The following is a 19,920-nucleotide window of genomic DNA, read 5'->3' as shown; positions in this document are numbered from 1 at the left end:
AGGTCGGTAAGCACAACCAAAATGATTCCGAACATTAGGCGCACCACGTTATAAGGCGCACGGTCGAGTCATATTGCAGTCTACACGTATCTCTTATGTGTGACTGCCATCTACTGTTCACACTTATAATTCACCATGTACCAAATAAAATAGCTTCGAGGTTGGTAAGCACAAGCAAAATGATTCCGAACATTAGGCGCACCACATTATAAGGCGCACGGACGAGTTATATTGCAGTCTACACGTATCTCTTATGTGTGACTGCCATCTACTGTTCACACTTATCATTTCACCATGTACCAAATAAAATAGCTTCGAGGTCGGTGAGCACAACCAAAATGATTCGGAACATTAGGCGCATCACGTTATAAAGCGCACCGTCGAGTCATATTGCAGTCCACACGTATCTCTTATGTGTGACTGCCATCTACTGTTCACACTTATCATTTCACTATGAACCAATTAATTTTAAACGAATAAAACCACAGGCAATGGAAAATAGACTTAAAAAAAAAAATCACATCAAACTATTGTTATCACCCTAAACATCAAAATGTTACCAGAGCTGCTTCCTCTCTTAGTAAATAATTTTTTCCTCACATCCAGCTCGGATCTCCACCCCTCCGATGATCTGCATGGGCGAGGTAAGGACGCAGCAGGTCAGAGTGGCCCGGCTGTGGTTGAAACTGGGGATGACCACTCGATGGGTTCTGTGGCCCCGGTCGGACGCGGGGCTGCTGGGAAGAACGAGGTCGTCCAGTCGCCACTCCACATCGGCGGAGTGCCCAATCAGGAGGGGGCAGTCGTCGGCGATCACGCAAACGGCTTCCACGGCCGACCCCACTGCCACCACCGAACTGGACGTGTGGACACTGGCGCATGGCCGAGCGTAACCATCTGTGATGAATACAGTATTAGTACTCTTAGTCCGCCCTGTAATGTACCATTTTTATTTTTATTACCGTTTTCCACCGCGTTCACGTCCGCCGCCACTACCAGCACGACAACCAGTGACACCCACGTGGCCGCCATGATGGCAACAACACCTGTCACACACCCAAAAACAATCATTCTTTCATCGCATCTTTTCATACCCTCACAGAAACGTTCTTTTATACTGCAGCTGTTACATACAGTCGTGGTCAAATTGGGTTTCCAATCATTTCTACAATTCTTATTGTTTTTGTGATAGAGTGATTGGAGCACATAATTGTTGGTCACAAAAAAACATTCATGAAGTTTGGTTCTTTTATAAATTTATTATTGGTCTACTTGTCAGGTTCAAACGCTGATGACATCTATTAAACAAGACAAGAGGCAAAGAATTAAACAGAGACTGAATTAAATTTGGACTCAATTGAGGAGAAACGTGTCGACCTGTAACCTCTTAGTGTCACCCACGCTCTGGCAAAAGATTGTATGCCATCCATCCATCCATCCATCTTCTTCCGCTTATCCGAGGTCGGGTCGCGGGGGCAGCAGCCTAAGCAGGGAAGCCCAGACTTCCCTCTCCCCAGCCACTTCGTCCAGCTCTTCCTGTGGGACCCCGAGGCGTTCCCAGGCCAGCCGGGAGACATAGTCTTCCCAACGTGTCCTGGGTCTTCCCCGCGGCCTCCTACCGGTCGGACGTGCCCTAAACACCTCCCGAGGGAGGCGTTCGGGTGGCATCCTGACCAGATGCCCGAACCACCTCATCTGGCTCCTCTCGATGTGGAGGAGCAGCGGCTTTACTTTGAGCTCCTCCCGGATGGCAGAGCTTCTCACCCTATCTCTAAGGGAGAGCCCCGCCACCCGGCGGAGGAAACTCATTTCGGCCGCTTGTACCCGTGATCTTGTCCTTTCGGTCATAACCCAAAGCTCATGACCATAGGTGAGGATGGGAACGTAGATCGACCGGTAAATTGAGAGCTTTGCCTTCCGGCTCAGCTCCTTCTTCAACACAACGGATCGATACAGCGTCCGCATTACTGAAGACGCCGCACCGATCCGCCTGTTGATCTCACGATCCACTCTTCCCTCCGAGGTACTTGAACTCCTCCACTTGGGGTAAGATCTCCTCCCCAACCCGGAGATGGCACTCCACCCTTTTTTATGCCTCCTTTCTTTATTTGGACTTTCTCTGACTACATGTAAACAGCTGGGTCGTAAACAGCGTTGCCTTTGGTTGCAGAACAGTTCAAAAGAAAAGGTCGTAAACATTTCACAGAAAGGGTCGTAAACGAGTTCAAAAAGAGATTTGTAAAACAGTTCAAAAGGACGTTCATAAAACAGTTAAAAAAGGAAGTCGACTGGAGGGGATTCTGGTCCTGCTTTCTCTTCCCTTTTATAGTCCTTGGGTCAGACAATATCTTTCTGTTTGATTATAATACATGAAAGAAACAGGAACATCTTCATCTTGCTTCCCCCCTACTAGAGATGCGCGGTTTGCGGACACAACCGCGGAGTCCGCGGATTATCCGCGGATCGGGCGGATGAAATTAAAAAAACTAAGATTTTATCCGCTCGCGGGTCGGGTCGGGCGGATCAATTTTTTTTTTGTTTTTTTTTTTGCGGGTGGCAGTTAAACCAATTCGGAAATATATATACATAGTTAAATGTTGTTACCCACATACGAAAAACGAGCAGGCACCTGCTGCATATGCCACAACAGAAGAAAAAAAAAGAAAAGATGGACACTTTTACGGAGCGGAGAAGGGACGCCTCGCCGGGGTCCGGGACCGAGGCCCCTTCCCCCGAGAGGGCCCCACCGGGAGCCGTAGCTGAGGCGATCCGCGAGAAGGGCCCGACGCACGTCCAGGGTCACTACCGCGCCCACCGCACCGACACCCCGCCTCGTCCGCTTTCGCCGCGGCCGGCGTCACGCGCAGCAGGTAAGCAGCTTACCTGCCCGCCACCCCCGTGGCCGGGGGCTCGTAACATGGGTCACTCCGCGCGCTCCGCCCGCGCAGCTTACCTGCTTGCCACCCCTGTTGCCGGGGGCGCGTAACAGGGGTCACTCCGCGCGTAGTGCGCTCATGAAAGGGGTGGGGCTCACCCTGGTTGATATAGAGAGCAGGACGGTGGCCATGGAAGTTGGAACCCGCTAAGGAGTGTGTAACAACCCACCTGCCGAATCAACTAGCCCTGAAAATGGATGGCGCTGGAGCGTGGGCCCATATACCTGGCCGTCGCCGGCAGCGAGACGCGCTTGGAGGTGCGCTCAGCGCGGCTCCCATATGATTGCGCACTGGTGTGCGTCTGGGTCGTGACAGCGTGGCACGCGAATGTCTGTGCATTGGATCAGTCTCCTTTCTTTAACAGGCAAAAGCTTTATAACCTCACCATACCTGCCAACTTTTAAATCAGAAAAACCTAGTAGCCAGGGTCCAAGGGCCGCAGGCCCCGGTAGGTCCAGGACAAAGTCCTGGTGGAGGGTTCAGGGCTTCGCCCCCCGACGCAAAATGACTATTAGCATTCAGACAGGTTAAAATGTTGCTAAAACCATCACTTTTCTATCAGTCACAGTGACTTTTCAAAACAAAAATATTACAGCAAAAATCATATGGGTTGATTGACATGTTTATTCTGTAAGCTAACTTCAATAGTTTGAAATTATTTTGACAGTTAATGCCAGTTATCCTGTCAACCTTTCACAAGACTTCAATTTGTTAATTGAAAGTATAAATAGTATAAAACACTTTTTACAGTATGTCGTGCTGTGAAATACAGCCGACAGGATTGCGCATGCATGGTGCAGGAGAACAAAGGACTTCTTTCATTTAAGGTTTGTGATAAACCATCAAACTCATTCGTTAAAAGGACTCTATAGTAATATAAAGCGAATTTTTCTGGACATTATCATGCAAGAAAAGTTTATTTTTGGGATCGCGATCACCGCGTAATGATTTTTAAAGGTTGCATTACATTATTAACTGTCCCATGTGATCAGCCAGTGCGATTGGAAGTCCATGCTCAATTATTGCCTCCGTAAATAAAACTTCGGCATTTATCACATCCAAAGAATCTGTTTGGGCGACGAAAAACGTTGAAAGTTTTCCACTTGTATCGCTAGCAACGGCATTAGACTTGTGTTTTTTTGTCCCAACGTGGTCTTTTACATCGCTAATTCCTCCGTGTCCGATCGAAAAATCTTGTCTGCACAAGGTGCAATTCGCGTAGTTTTCACCCTTTTTTTAAATTTTTTTATTAATATTAGATATATAACAACGGGCGGATGGTGGGCGGATGCAGTTCTGATCAAACGTTACATCGGGTGGATGGCGGATGGTTGACGACTTTCTGACGCGGTTGCGGATGAAATAATTGCCTATCCGCGCATCTCTACCCCCTACACAGTGGAGTTTTACAAGCCTTACTCTTAGTAGGTTCAAAGACAGCTTTTGTCTTCTTACCGGGCACTCAAGGTAACACAAAGTTTTTGTGATAACTTAGAAACAATTATTCTAACATTTCCCTCCTGTTTATCACATAAACTTCGACGAAACATGTATAATTGTCAATATAAATAAGTATCAATTATACTTGCATGCTACTTAGAATCCAAGGCAAAAGCGTACTTGAAAGTGTCCAGTAACAAACGTGTCCACATCATTCAACTTACTGTGTCACAGTCTTAACTTTATGAATCATTGTGGCCGCTAGGTGTCGCCAAATATTATTACCACTCAACTTCAACTTAAAGACAGCATAAGTTCCTTCCGGTTGGTTGATGTGGATAGGTTTATAAGTCACACTTACCATTGTTCTCTGTTGAACAATTTTCACTTAATTAAGCTTGTTCTCACAAAGAAAATGTGCAGTTGTGGTCAAAAGTTGACATACACTTGTAAAGAACATACTGTCATGGCTGTCTTGGGTTTCCAATAATTTCTACAACTCTTATTTTTTTGTGATAGAGTGATTGGAGCACATACTTGTTGGTCACAAAAAACATTCATGAAGTTTGGTTCTTTTATGAAATTATTACGGGTTTACTGAAAATGTGAGCAAATCTGCTGGGTCAAACCTAACTGTCAGAATAATTGTATCTAAGTTATCACAAAACGTTGTGTTTCAATGAGTTCCCGGCGAGCAGACAAAAGCTGTTTTTGATCTGACCAATCAAAAGGCTTGTAAAACTCCACCGCGTAGGATGGGAAGCGACATGAAGGTGTCGGTTTCTTTGATCTACTGTAATCCACAGGAAGATTGTGTCTTGACCCGACATCTACATATCGGAGAGAAAGCAGGACCTGACCCCCCTCCAGGCACCTTTTCTTTGAAATGTTTTGTAACCAAAGGCGACGGCTGTTTACGACCCCCTTCCTTTAGAAACAGCTGTTGCCATGTAATCAGGGAAAGTCCAAATAAAAGAAGAGTCGCGCGACCTTTTGTCAGAGCGTGGTGGAACACTGTACAAATAGTACAGCCCAGACGTTTCTCCTCAATGAGCTAAATTGAATTCTGTTTCTGTATAATTCCTTGCTTTTTGTCTGTTTAATTGATGTCATTAGTGTTTGAACCTAACACTGACTACTCTAAAGTTTACTTTCTGTACTCCTGTATTGTCCATTGAGAAGACATAACGAGAATGCAGCTAAAAGCTCCACGCACATGTCATGTTACACTTTAAGAGGCGTCTTCAGTTGGAGGGTTTTGCATCTTTTCGCAGGAGCTAAGTAGCATAGCAACAGTGCGTCTTTTATTATCAAGTCATCATCAACACGAGAATGAACTCACCATTCCAAAAAACAGAAAATCTTCGCTGAGGTTTGAAGCTTTCTTGTGTCGGCACTGCTCTGGAGGAATAAAAACACAAATAAATTACCGGAAAACTCCAGTTAAAAAACAGCGTTATTTTTAAAAAAAACAAGTTTTTATTTTGTTATATTTTTTGAGGGGCTATGGAAAAAGTGTCTATTTCTCATTAAGAGAACTCTCTTACCGGGCACTCAATGTAACACAAAGTTTTTGTGATAACTTAGAAACAATTATTCTAACATTTCCCTCCTGTTTATCACATAAACTTCGACGAAACATGTATAATTGGCAATATAAAGAAGTCTCAATTATACTTGCATGCTACTTAGAATCCAAGGCAAAAGCGTACTTGAAAGTGTCCAGTAACAAACGTGTCCGCATCATTCAACTTACTGTGTCACAGTCTTAACTTTATGAATTATTGTGGCCGCTAGGTGTCGCCAAAAAATTATTACCACTCAACTTCAACTTAAAGACAGCATAAGTTCCTTCCGGTTGGTTGATGTGGATAGGTTTATAAGTCACACTTACCATTGTTCTCTGTTTAACAATTTCCACTTGATTAAGCTTGTTCTCACAAAGAAAATATACAGTTGCACCCTAACCCTAACCCCTAACCCTAACCCTAACCCTAACCCTAACCCTAATCCCTACCAAATGAATAAATACATATTATTAAAAAAAAAAAAAAGATGTGAAATGAACACACAATGCTACATGCTAATGTGTCATGACGTAAGCTTTTGTCGACATAAACCAAAATTGAAACGAGCCATTGCTTACTTAACTGTGACTTTGTAAAGAGACTTTTGAGCTCTGCTTCTTCCTACACCTTTTCAAGACATGCTGTAATGAAAAACTGGAAATATGTGATGTACCCTATTGTAATTGTATGCATGTTCGAAATAAACTTACACCATAACTATAAAAAATAAAAATAAAATAAAAAGTAGCGCACAAGTCCAACTGTAGACTTTATTTAAAGGGACAGTGCATATTATTGATATTTTGATAACCACACCGACTTTGACAGTATGACAATAACATATACAAAGAATACAACACATACATCAGCCGATCTCATGAGGCTTTTCAGTTGGCTCAGCAGGGGGCGATAGTGAGGCGTTACGTGTCACAAGAGTAATAGTTTTGCATCTTTCACAGCGTAGGTATCAAACTCAAGGCCCGAGGGCCAGATCTGGCCCACGACATCATTTTATCTGGCCCGCAAACACCTGGAAATGATATGTGTCAATAAAGTGCTTCATATTTTCTCACTAAATGTAATGGATTTTTTTACATTTTGACAGAAAAACATACATGCACTGCTTGAAATTGCATGCTTTTTAAACTCTAATAGTATCCAATATCAAATATTACAGTATATTATCATACTTTCCAAACGTGTTTTTGTCTGAATAAAAATACTTAAAATTTACAGCAAACTACCCATCAATAAATAAAAATGACAATGAATTTTATGTTGTTCTTTACAGCATATTACTGTAAATTGAAAAAAAAACTACCTGTTGACTGAGCTGCCAGTTTTTGGCTGTAAAATCTATGGTTGTTGTTTTTAACGGTGTATTACTGTAAATGGAAAGACGGTACATTTGTTTTTACAGTAGAAAAACTGGCAGCTAAGTTGCCAGCAGTGTTGGGACTAACGAGTTACAAAGTAACACCGTTATTTTCAGCGGTAACTAGTAGTCTAACGCGTTATTTTTTATATTCAATAACTCAGTTACCGTTACTACATGATGCGTTACTGCGTTATTTTACGTTATTTTTTATATAGTTTTGGCTAGAAACTGAGAAGATCTGAGTGTGTTTTATTGGAGAGTTGCAGTGTCGTCCTTCTCAATCAAGGAAGAGAAAGAAGAGTTGCGCCGCGCGCGCTGTGTGTGTGTGTGTGTGTGTATGTGTGTGTGTGTGTGTACGTGTGTGTGTGTGTGTGTGGGGTGGAGGGGCGTGTCTGTGTTTACTAACAAGACATCATTGCGGAGCCAAAGCCGAGTTTCTTAACATGGAGATATTCTCACTACTTTTCTTTTGTCGAGCACATAGAAAAGAACATTTTAGTTAAATGTAAATTGTGTCTTGGAGCAAAGATCATATCTACTGCCCAAAACAGCAATTCAAATCTGCTGAAACAGCTACAAAAGCAACATGCTTCGACGAAGCTAGTAAAGAGAGACACACTTCACCTCCACTTCCACCTAAGGATTTTAACGGAGGCACTGCTAGCCAGGACAACATTGATAGAGCCATTGCAACGTATGTGCTCGAAGACGTGCAGGCTATTTCTACAGTGGAGTCACCCGCTTTCAGCATGATGAGCGTCAAACGGCAAACGGTACGAAAACATTTTCACGTACCTGGACACAGTGGACAGTGAGTACATAAACATGGAAAGCAAGCTAAAGAAGACACTCCAAACTCTGCCTCTGATCATCATTCATCACTGAAGGTACACACACTCTATCAATTCTATTATATACTCTTTCATTCTAGACTTCTAGAGTGTTTGATTATCACATCACTCTAAATGTATAGACTATAAAGTTCACAAACATAAAGAGGGATCCTAGTGGGCCAGGCCAATCTTTCCTTTTCTCTAAACTAAAACTGGGGAAATGCGTAGAGTGTTCTGGGCTACACTGAAGACATGATTTTATTTCACAATTCCTTGAGAGAAAAAAAGGCCTATAATCATGTCATGTGTGCCTTCCTTAGGTGAAGCCAAGTTTACAGCATTGTTGTTATTATGCTGTTTGTTACTTATGTATGTTATGTTGCAGCTATTTAAAATAGTTTTGTCAATTTGTTCTGGCCTGAAACAAATTGGCCCTTTGAAACATATCTTTGTCTTTGTGTGTTGTATGTAGACCACATTGTTTAGCAGAGTTCAGTGATGCAAATGCATGTCAAGTTGATCAACATATTGTATTATTCTCCAGTGCAATAACAGTACTGAAATGAAGGCTAAAAGGGCATTAAAAAAAAGAAAAAAATAATTAACTAAATAGTTACTTTTCACAATAACGCATTACTTTTTAGTGTAAGTAACTGAGTTACTTTTGAAATAAAAGTAACTATCATTATGCGTGGACAGCACTTTTTAACTCTTATTTCCAAAATTTTGTACACTACTGAATTGGGGTCTTATGGCCACTTATGTGGACACTTATACTGCCATCTGGTGGTGTCAGAAGAGTATAACATACAATGGAATTTGGGGAAAAAAGTGTAAAAATAAGCATTAGCATTCCACGACACATGAAGTACACGTTTGTGTACTTATGGACTAAGTACATCATATCAAATGATGATTCTTAGTTTTTATTCTAATTAGGGTTCAATAAGCCCAAATAGCAAAGAGAAATACAAAAAAAGCATGTAAACAAACAGCTTGGGCCTTAAGAGGTTAAGGTTTTTTTGGGGGTTAATTGAAATTAGCTCATTTTAATTGTTTTGGAAAGTCTTGACATGCCAAATTTTCTTGTTGTATTGGCAGATAATTTTGCTTAGTTCAAATAAAATACCCCTCATTTTTGCATTTTTTTTTTCTTGTTTTTGAACACTGACTTTTTGCAGTGTAGCCGCAAGAAAGCCCCCCCGAAAAGGATTTATTACTTCAAATATTAATTGAGCTCATTCCTGGCAGAATTGCTCTTCCTTATCAACCTGCCGCATGAAAGACCTCCTAAATCGCCTCGCTTCCCATTTTCCAAGGTCTGATTACCTTCAGCAGGTAGTTTAGCCTGAGGTGCTATTACGGAACAACAGAAGGAAAGTCGACTTTTTTTTTTTGGTAAGCGAGCACATTTGATATAAAAGGAGACTTAATGACACCAACGTCTGTCGTCAATGATCGTACTACAGCCGCCATATGCTTCCTCCCCCCTGCTGTTCCAGGAGGTTCCCTTCATTGCCACACTTTCAGGATTTAGCAACATCCTTGATACTTTACACACTTATCACCACTTCCCCTTTTTTTTTTTTTTTTTTTTACCTTATTTCTCACTACTTAGGCTTGTAAGAAAATATGTTTTTAATTTGTCTGAACAAAAATGCGATGAGGTGGCGACTTGTCCAGGGTGTACCCCGCCTTCCGCCCGATTGTAGCTGAGATAGGCTCCAGCGCCCCCCGCGACCCCAAAGGGAATAAGCGGTAGAAATGGATGGATGGATGAACCAAAAAGGTTACAAGGTTTACATACACGTGTAAAGAACATCATGTCATGGCTGTCTTGAGTTTCCAATCATTTCTACAACTCTTATTTTTTTGTGATAGAGTGATTGGAGCACATACTTGTTGCTCACAAAAAACATTCATGAAGTTTGCTTCTTTTATGAATTTATTATGGGTCTACTGAAAATGTGAGCAAATGTGCTGGGTCAAAAGTATACATACAGCAATGTTAATATTTGCTTACATGTCCCTTGGCAAGTTTACCTGCAATAAGGCGCTTTTGGTAGCCATCCACAAGCTTCTGCTTGAATTTCTTAACCCAAACCCTAACCCTAACCCTAACCCTAACCCTAACCCTAACCCTAACCCTAACCCTAACCCTAACCCTAACCCTAACCCTAACCCCTAACCCTAACCCTAACCCTAACCCAACTCTTAGCCCTAACCCTAATCCTAACCCTAACCATTTCCTTTCTCTATGCCTAAAACCTACCCACAAACCTAACCCTAACCTTAACCCTAACTTCTAACCCTAACCCTAACCCTAACCCTAACCCTAACCCTAACCCTAACCCAACTCTTAGACCTAACCCTAACCCTAACCATTTCCTTTCTCTATGCCTAAAACCTACCCACAAACCTAACCCTAACCCTAACCCCTAACCCTAACCCTAACTCTTACCCTAACCCTAACCCTAACCCTAACACAACTCTTAGCCCTAACCCAAATCCTAACCCTAACCATTTCCTTTCTCTATGCCTAAAACCTACCCACAAACCTAACCCTAACCCTAACCCTAACTTCTAACCCCTAACCCTAACCCTAACCCTAACCCAACTCTTAGACCTAACCCTAACCATTTCCTTTATCTATGCCTAAAACCTACCCACAAACCTAACCCTAACCCTAACCCTAACCCTAACCCCTAACCCTAACCCTAACCCTTACCCTAACCCTAACCCAACTCTTAGCCCTAACCCTAATCCTAACCCTAACCATTTCCTTTCTCTATGCCTAAAACCTACCCACAAACCTAACCCTAACCCTAACCCTAACCCTAACTTCTAACCCCTAACCCTAACCCTAACCCTAACCCTAACCCAACTCTTAGCCCTAACCCTAACCCTAACCATTTCCTTTCTCTATGCCTAAAACCTACCCACAAACCTAACCCTAACCCTAACCCCTAACCCCTGACCCTAACCCTAACCCTAACCCAACTCTTAGCCCTAACCCTAATCCTAACCCTAACCATTTACTTTCCCTATGCCTAAAACCTACCCACAAACCTAACTCTAACCCGAACACTAACCCTAACCCCTAACCCTAACCCTAACCAACAACCCCAACCCCAACCCTAACCCTACTCCTAAACCTAACCCTAACCCCTAACCCCAACACTTGGTGCAGTTTAGCTAAATTTGTTGGTTTTCTGACATGGACTTTTTTCTTCAGCATTGTCCAGACGTTTAAGTCAGCTTGACGGTAGGAATTGGTGTTCCTGGGATTAAAGGCCTCACATTTTGTTTTCCAAACATATTGTGGCCAAATAGCTACATTTTTGTTTCATCTGACAGGACAATGACCCCAAACACACCTCAAAAGTGGTAAAGGAATGGCTAAATCAGGCTAGAATGAAGGTTTTAGAATGGCCTTCCCAAAGTCCTGATTTCAATGTGTGGACAATGCTGAAGAAACAAGTTCATGTCAGAAAACCAACAAATTTAGCTGAACTGCACCAATTTTGTCAAGAGGAGTGGTCAAGTGGTCAAGCAGAAGCTTGTGGATGGCTACCAAAAGCGCCTTATTGCAGGTAAACTTGCCAAGGGACATGTAAGCAAATATTAACATTGCTGTATGTATACTTTTGACCCTCACATTTTCAGTAGACCCATAATAAATTCATAAAAGAAGCAAACTTCATGAATGTTTTTTGTGACCAACAAGTATGTGCTCCAATCACTCTATCACAAAAAATAAAAGTTGTAGAAAATATTGTAAACTCAAGACAGCCATGACATGATGTTCTTTACACGTGTATGTAAACTTTTGATCGGGACTGTATATCCTTTTAGTAATACATTTATTTTATTTTCACAATATGCCAAAGACAATAAAAAAATGAGCTACGGCCTAAAAATGTCTCCAGATTTAGATAGTCTGATATTTAAATCAGCAGCCATAATACTCCTACGTATTAAAAAAAAGAGGAAAGCGATTAGTTTCATATCCTTTTTTTAAACTTCTGGAAAAGGTAAACACCGTATTGCGCACGCAATGTTTGCGTTCACCCCAACATCCAAATGCCAAACAAACTGCCCATTATTCAGTTTGGAGCTTTCATATGGTCAAGGAAAGGAGCATCAGCAATGTTCTGCACTCACCGCTTGCAAACAGCCTGGATCACGCCGCTGCAGACGCCAGGGGGCTGAAAAAGTCTCTGTCTGGACCAGCCATGTCCACCAAGCAGCTTTGTTTTGAAAGTAGTGGAACTTTCCAGGAAGAGGCCCCTGACTGACGGCTGTCTGGGAGGAGGAAGAACAAGAGGATGGCGTTCAGAGTGTGTGGACATTATTGAAGACAAAATACACTCAGCAGGAATTTGATCAGCATTACCTGAACAATACAGTCAGGAATGTGGCCTGAAAAGTTAACATTTTACAGTAACTTTGACAATAAAATGCACTTTTACCAATAATGTGTTTTTTTCAACCACTTTTTTAACCCAAACATGCGAAAAACAGAACAACAAAACAATAAATCATAGATACATACAGTATGTACATACATACATATTTACATACATACACATATACAGGTATATATATAAACACATAAATATACATAAATACATATACATATACATATATATATATATATATATATATATATATATATATATATATATACACATACATATACATATTTACATATACATACATATATATATATATATATATATATATATATATATATATATATATATATATATACACATACATATACATATTTACATATACATATATACATCTATAAACATATACACATACATATACATACACATACACATATATATACTGTACATACTGTATATACATACATATACATATATATACGTATACACATATACATACATATATATATATGTACATATATATCTACATATATATAAATATACATACATATCTACGTACATATATATCTACACATGTATAAATATACATATATATCTACATATATAAATAAATATACATATACATCTACATATATATATGTAGATATATGTATATACACACATATATATATATATATATATATCTACATACATATATATTTATATATATACATATATATATATATACACACACATACATATACATATATATATATATATACATATATATACATACATATATACATGCATACATACATATATAAATGTATTTACATACATACATTTATACATACATATATACATGTACATACACATATATATATATACATACATACATACATACATATATACATGTACATACATATAATTACGTATACATACATATATATATATACATACATACATACATACATATATATATATATATATATATATATATATATATATATATATATATAGACATACACTCACATACAGGTATATACTGTATATACACATACACGGTACACACATATATATATATATATATATATATATATATATGTATATATATATATATATATATATATATATATATATATATATATATATATATACACACACATATACATACATATATACATATACACATATACATAAACATACATATATATATATATATATATACACATACACTCATATATATATATATATATATATATACATATATATATATATATATATACACATACACTCATATATATATATATATATATATATATATATATACATACACACACACACTCACACAAACACACATATATATATATATATATATATACATATATTCTTAAGAACCCGCCCTCAATGTATTTTTTGAACAATGATGCACACAAAATAAAAAAATAAAAAGTTGTTCGACACTAAAAAACATTTTAGAATTGTCATTCTTATTATCAAAATGGGAAGTGAAGTGAATTATATTTATATAGCGCTTTTCCCTAGTGACTCAAAGCGCTTTACATAGTGAAACCCAATATCAAAGTTACATTTAAAACCGGTGTGGGTGGCACAAGGACACAACGGCAGTGACTAGGATGGCGGAAGCGGGGATCATACCTGGAACCCTCAAGTTGCTGGCACGGCCGCTCTACCAACCGAGCTATACCACCCGAAAAACTTTGGAACATATTCTATAATTGTTATAATATAATACTTATATAATATTATATAGTGGGTCCATATTATACCCTATTATATAGTATTATATATATATATATTATTTAATACTTATACAGTATTTCCAATTCATAATGATTTTCATTTTTAATTAATTATACCTACTCAAATAAATATTAGCACTGTTTGTTGTCGTAATATTTCCATGTATTTTGAGGGTGCGAACATGATGTCTGTAGAGAATGAATCCAAGCAGAAATTAAAGCTGCAAGCAGCATTGGTCGGGCCCGCGTATTTGGCAGGTGCTAGTCCTAAGTGTCCCAATTCTTTTGTCTACTTTTAGTCTGAAGTGTCCCAAGACTTTTGTCTAGTGTACCTACCTTGTCTGCATTGTGTGGGCACGTTGGTGCTTCCTGCTTTTAAGCAGCCATCTTAAAAAAACAACAGCGCAGCAGCATCAGCGCAGCGGGTCTTTGAAGGGTCATAAAATCAAAACCGGAGCAGGTATTAAAACGCTGTTCTGTTATTTTATACACAAGGGTTCAATCTCTCTCCTGTGTTAGTTTGAAGCCGAAATGACAAACGCGCTCAGAGGAGATAGTTTTTGAAGGAAGATGACCGGTTTTTACAAAAACATTTTTTTGAAGGGGGAATAGCAAACTTCCTGTTGATTTTTGCTGGGGGTTGTCAATTTATGAAATGTAGGTCTAAGTGAGACCTACATAGAGGTTTTTGTTTCATGTCTCTCCGACCTTCCCAGGGAGAGTTACAGGCAGTTTTGTCAGTTTTTTCATCCGAGGAGCAGTTTTTTGTGCGTTTCATAAAAAAATTGCGCTAGAGCACAATTTTGAGATTTGGGGTTAGGTTTTTTTATTAGATCACAATTTTTGCCAGTCCTGATGTGTGTGTTCAGTTCGGTGAGTTTTGAAGCATGTTAAGGGGGTCAAATTACAGCTCAAAGAGGCAAAAGTGACTGTTTTTAGTACTTTTTTGTCTTGAAGGGGGAATTGCCAACTTCCTGTTGATTTTTGCCCGAGAATATACTATTATGAAATCTAGGTCTAAGTCACACCTACATAAAGGTTTTTGTTTCATGTCTCTCCGACTTTTCTAGTGGGAGTTACAGGCAGTCTAGTTTTTTTTTTTTCGTAGGGGGCGCTAGAGCGCAATTTTGAGTTTTGTGGTTCGTTTCTTTTTTAAAAAGGCAATTTTCGCAAGTCCTGATGTGTGGGTCAAATATGGTGAGTTTTGAAACATGATAAGTGGGTCAAATTACAGTTTAAAGTGGCGGCGGAAGAATAAAGAATAATAAAACCTTACAAATTCAATAGGTCCTTATGTCCCATTGCATAAGGACTCCCTTTGGGACTCCTTATGCAATGGGCCATGCGGGCCCTAATGATGAATGTTGCTCACACCGTCCTGATCCACGACCTTGGAATCAGCAGCATCCTTTGTGAGCACGCCACTAAACTAAGCTATCAAATAAGACCATAAAGTGCACCTTGACCATTGACCCCCTTTTGCCCCCCCCCGCCCAGCCCATGTTTATTAGCTTGTTATTGTGTCTTTCAAATGCTGACACGTTGAAATCACCTCCTCGCTACGTGTTTTACAAAGCATAATGTATGAAGCCTTGGTTGGCTTTTGAATCAAGGCAACATAGGACAAAAAGAAGGCGGGCAAGGGAAGTGTGTGTGTGTGTGGTGTGTGTGTGTGTATGGGGTGTGGTGCCTAGGCACTAATTAAAATTACATTAACGAGTTATCATGCAATGACATATTTCGCTTGATCCTCTCCGCTAATCAGCAGTAATGGAAGTCGCGCTCTCCGTCCGCTGGGCATTACACGCTACATTTCAGCGAGCCGAGAAATTACACCCCCGAAGCCCAAGTCTAAGTGATGAAGCCGCCTTCGATTAGCGTCCTTGTTACTTACTGTACTTGGTAACAGTAAAGCTGCCTTCCAATCATGTCAAGTATGTGGGTGATATTTTTGTGTTGCCTACAACATTGAGTGTACAAAATTACTGTATATGTCAGGCCTGTTATGTGTGGCTAGATGGAGTTGACGACACAGACACCAGGGGGCAGTAATGTGCAATGATTTATTATATATATAATAATTATATATATTATTATTATTATATATAATAATAATAATAAACAATACTAACTAATAACAAGACTAAGGAAATGGAGTGTGTGTTATGATCCGCTGCCCGGATCATATTTCTTGTTTACGTTTTCAAGTTACTTGTGTTTTTGGTTAGTTTTGGACTCCTTGAGTGCCTGTTTTGTACACCTGAGTTTGTTGCCATGGCTGCTTATTATTTTCACCTGCCGCGTTTGTTCCCGACGCGCACCTGTTTGTCATCACTGACATTATTATTTAAGCCTGCCTTTCCTGTCATTCTGTCTTGCTTCGTAGTTTGCTTTTTTGCAACAGTTGACGACTTTTGTTCTGGCTCTGTACCTGTTAGCTTCCACGCTAGGTTCTGTTACTCGCTAGCTCCCACGCTAGTCTTCCTTAGTTTTACCTTATGTGCTATGAGCACCCTTTTCTTTGTTTCTTCTGAGTTATTCCGTAAATAAATAATTTCTTTTACCTTCACGCTGTGTCCGAAGTCCGTTGCATCCTGGGAGAACGAAACCCCGCATCACCATGCGCCCCGGTCGTCACAGTGTGACTAAACCCAAGAGAGTGTATGTGTGAGGCTATGTGTATGATTAGCTGAAGTGTGTGTTACCTAGTGTTGAGGAGAGCGAGAGGAGGGACAAAGTAGGAGGGCAGTCCGTGCACAAGCAAGCCGTCGAGGGCAGGAGAAAGGCGTCCAAAAGTCCAGGTCCGTGCGCGGGGATCGAGATCCGGGAAGGCAGTCGAGATCCGGGGGAGGGGGAAAGTCCAAGGGAGCGAGACGCACAGCTCAAAACCAAGGAAACGGAAGGAAAATACTGCGTGCACAACGGAGGAGACAGGGGACAAATCAAGCACAGGGAAGAAACGCGGAGAGAGCAAAGGAGAGCATAAGGCTTGTCGGTTTACGGTATACCAATGAGAGCTAAGTTCCCGCCTGGATCCCCTGGTCCACTGGTCCTTTATACAGCTCCCTCTCATCAGGTCCAGGTGTGCAGATTGCTGATCGTGGGCGCGTCCCGAGGCGCTGCAAGCAGGGTGCAAAGATGAGGGCCTGGGCAATTATTTTGACTCGGGCGCCAAATTTAGAGAAAAAAATTTGTCTGGGGGCTGGTATGTCTGATTTGAAGGAACACTAATACAAAAACTCCCATTAATGTCTGATGGAGATGATGATTTCATTTTCCAGCATGATCTGGCACCTGCCCCCAGTGCCAAAACCACCACTAACTGGTGTACTGACCATGGCATTACTGTCCTCGATTGGCCTGCCAACTCCCCTGACCTGAACCCCATAGAGAATTTGTGAGGTATTGTGAAGAAGAAGCTGAAAGACACCAGACCCAATAATGCAAATGAGCTAAAGGCCGCTATTGAAGCATCCTGGGCATCCATAACACCTCAGCAATGCCACAGGCTGATTGCCTCCATGCCACGCCGCATTGATGCAGTAATCCGTGCAAAAGGATTCCCAACCAAGTACTGAGTGCAATCATTGACATTTTCAAATGTTTGATTTTGTTTTGCTGTTATAAATCTTTTTTTTTTACTTGGTCTGAGGAAATATTCTAATTTTTTGAGATAGGATTTTTTTTTAAGCTGTATGCCATAATCAGCAATATTAAAATAATAAAAGGCTTGAATCCAGAATGTATGACATTTTAATGTTTTTAGTTGCATTACAGAAAATAAAGGACTTTATCACAACATTCTAATTTTCTGAGACAGTCCTGTATATTCTAGGACTGCTGCTAATAAGGGCGACAGGTGATTAGATAACAAGCCCCAGCTGGGCAATCTACTCACCTGCCGCTGACTTCGAGGCCGGTCCTTACACACCCCGCTCCGCGGCAGGCCCGCAGACCCCTCCACAGTGATGTTTACAATTTACTCACAGCGCTTTTAATGCCGACTGAGCAGTTTTCTGCTTACTGCTCTTACAACATCGCAGCTCCTGTACTTGATGATACATAAATATAAATATGATAAATTAAAGAGAGCTACAGGTTTCTTTTCAACTGTCTCATGCACTCTAATTCGTAATTAAAAAAAGAAAATATTTGTATTTAGCGGGTACTTGTTATCTTTTATGAGTTTCCAATTATTACCTGCTGTTGAAACTACAGCTTGGACTCCCAGATGGAGCAGACATCTGCTGAAAGTGTGGCAACGTGCAACTTTCTGTTCCTCTTCTCCTACGGATTATTGTTAGCATACATGGAGTCATGCAAACTGTCACTTTACACCAGTCTCCTTCAATATGCTCATGTCATATCATTCATTTGGACAAAATCATGGGTATTAATGAACATAACCATATTTGTTAGGGGAAATAGTTTAGTCCACACATTTGGGATTCTATCAATACAAGAACTAGGTGATGTGTGAATAATAGAATCTAAACATAACTGCTTCTTTTTTTTTTAAAGCATACCCTACATATTGTTGGCCTAAACTAAGTGTTAAAATAAGTCTTATATGAATTACAGTGCAGTGTTATTTTTAATTATCATTGAATAATAAAGATATGGACGTGAGCAACAGCGGGACATAGCATATATATACATATATATATAATAGGGCTGTGAATCTTTGGGTGTCCCACGATTCGATTCAATATCGATTCTTGGGGTCACGATTCGATTCAAAATCAATTTTTTTTCAATTCAACATGATTCTCGATTCAAAAACTATTTTTTCCCGATTCAAAAGGATTCTCTATTCATTCAATACATGGGATTTCAGCAGGATCCACCCCAGTCTGCTGACATGCAAGCAGAGTAGTAGATTTTTGTAAAACATTTTTATAATTGTAAAGGACAATGTTTTATCAACTGATTGCAATAATGTACATTTGTTTTAACTATTAAATGAACCAAAAATATGACTTATTTTATCTTTGTGAAAATATTGGACACAGTGTGTTGTCAAGCTTATGAGATGCGATGCAAGTGTAAGCCACTGTGACACTATTGTTCTTTTTTTTTTTTATAAATGTCTAATGATAATGTCAATGAGGGATTTTTAATCACTGCTATGTAACTAATATTGATACTGTTGTTGATAATATTCATTTTTGTTTCACTACTTTTGGTTTGTTCTGTGTCGTGTTTGTGTCTCCTCTCAATTGCTCTGTTTATTGCAGTTCTGAGTGTTGCTGGGTCGGGTTTGGTTTTGGAATTGGATTGCATTGTTATGGTATTGCTGTGTATTGTTTTGTTGGATTGATTGATTTAAAAAACAAAAAAACAAAAAAAAAAACAGTTAAAAATAAAAAAATGAAAAATAAATCGCGATTCGAATTTGAATCGATTTTTTTCCCACACCCCTAATATATATGTATATATATATATATATATATATATATATATATATATATATATATATATATATATATATATATATATATATATATATATATATATATATATATATATACATATGTATATATATATATATATATATATATATATATATATATATACATATATATATATATATATATATATATATATA

At 39.5% G+C, this 19,920-nt stretch overlaps 1 protein-coding gene across 3 annotated transcripts in view; it reads right to left on the bottom strand.

Annotated features, from left to right (window-relative positions):
* csf3r (colony stimulating factor 3 receptor) overlaps positions 1-19,920 on the bottom strand; it is an 84,679-nt gene that overhangs the window by 34,402 nt on the left and 30,357 nt on the right. The window contains exons 1-5 of one of the 3 annotated variants that reach the window (XM_072913097.1): positions 17,018-17,033; positions 12,320-12,460; positions 5,719-5,772; positions 963-1,046; positions 601-897 (exon numbers count right to left, since the gene is read on the bottom strand). In XM_072913097.1, coding sequence (XP_072769198.1) covers positions 601-897; positions 963-1,032 — 367 coding nt within the window. In that variant the 5' untranslated portion in view covers positions 1,033-1,046; positions 5,719-5,772; positions 12,320-12,460; positions 17,018-17,033. Of the gene's footprint in view, positions 1-600; positions 898-962; positions 1,047-5,718; positions 5,778-12,319; positions 12,461-17,017; positions 17,034-19,920 lie in introns of those variants that run through there. The other 2 variants (XM_072913096.1, XM_072913098.1) reach the window with 2 other exon arrangements.

Source organism: Nerophis lumbriciformis, linkage group LG04 (assembly GCF_033978685.3).
Source record: "Nerophis lumbriciformis linkage group LG04, RoL_Nlum_v2.1, whole genome shotgun sequence".
In the NCBI taxonomy this organism is placed as follows: Eukaryota; Metazoa; Chordata; class Actinopteri; order Syngnathiformes; family Syngnathidae; genus Nerophis; species Nerophis lumbriciformis.
This window is presented reverse-complemented; position numbering and strand designations above follow the sequence as displayed.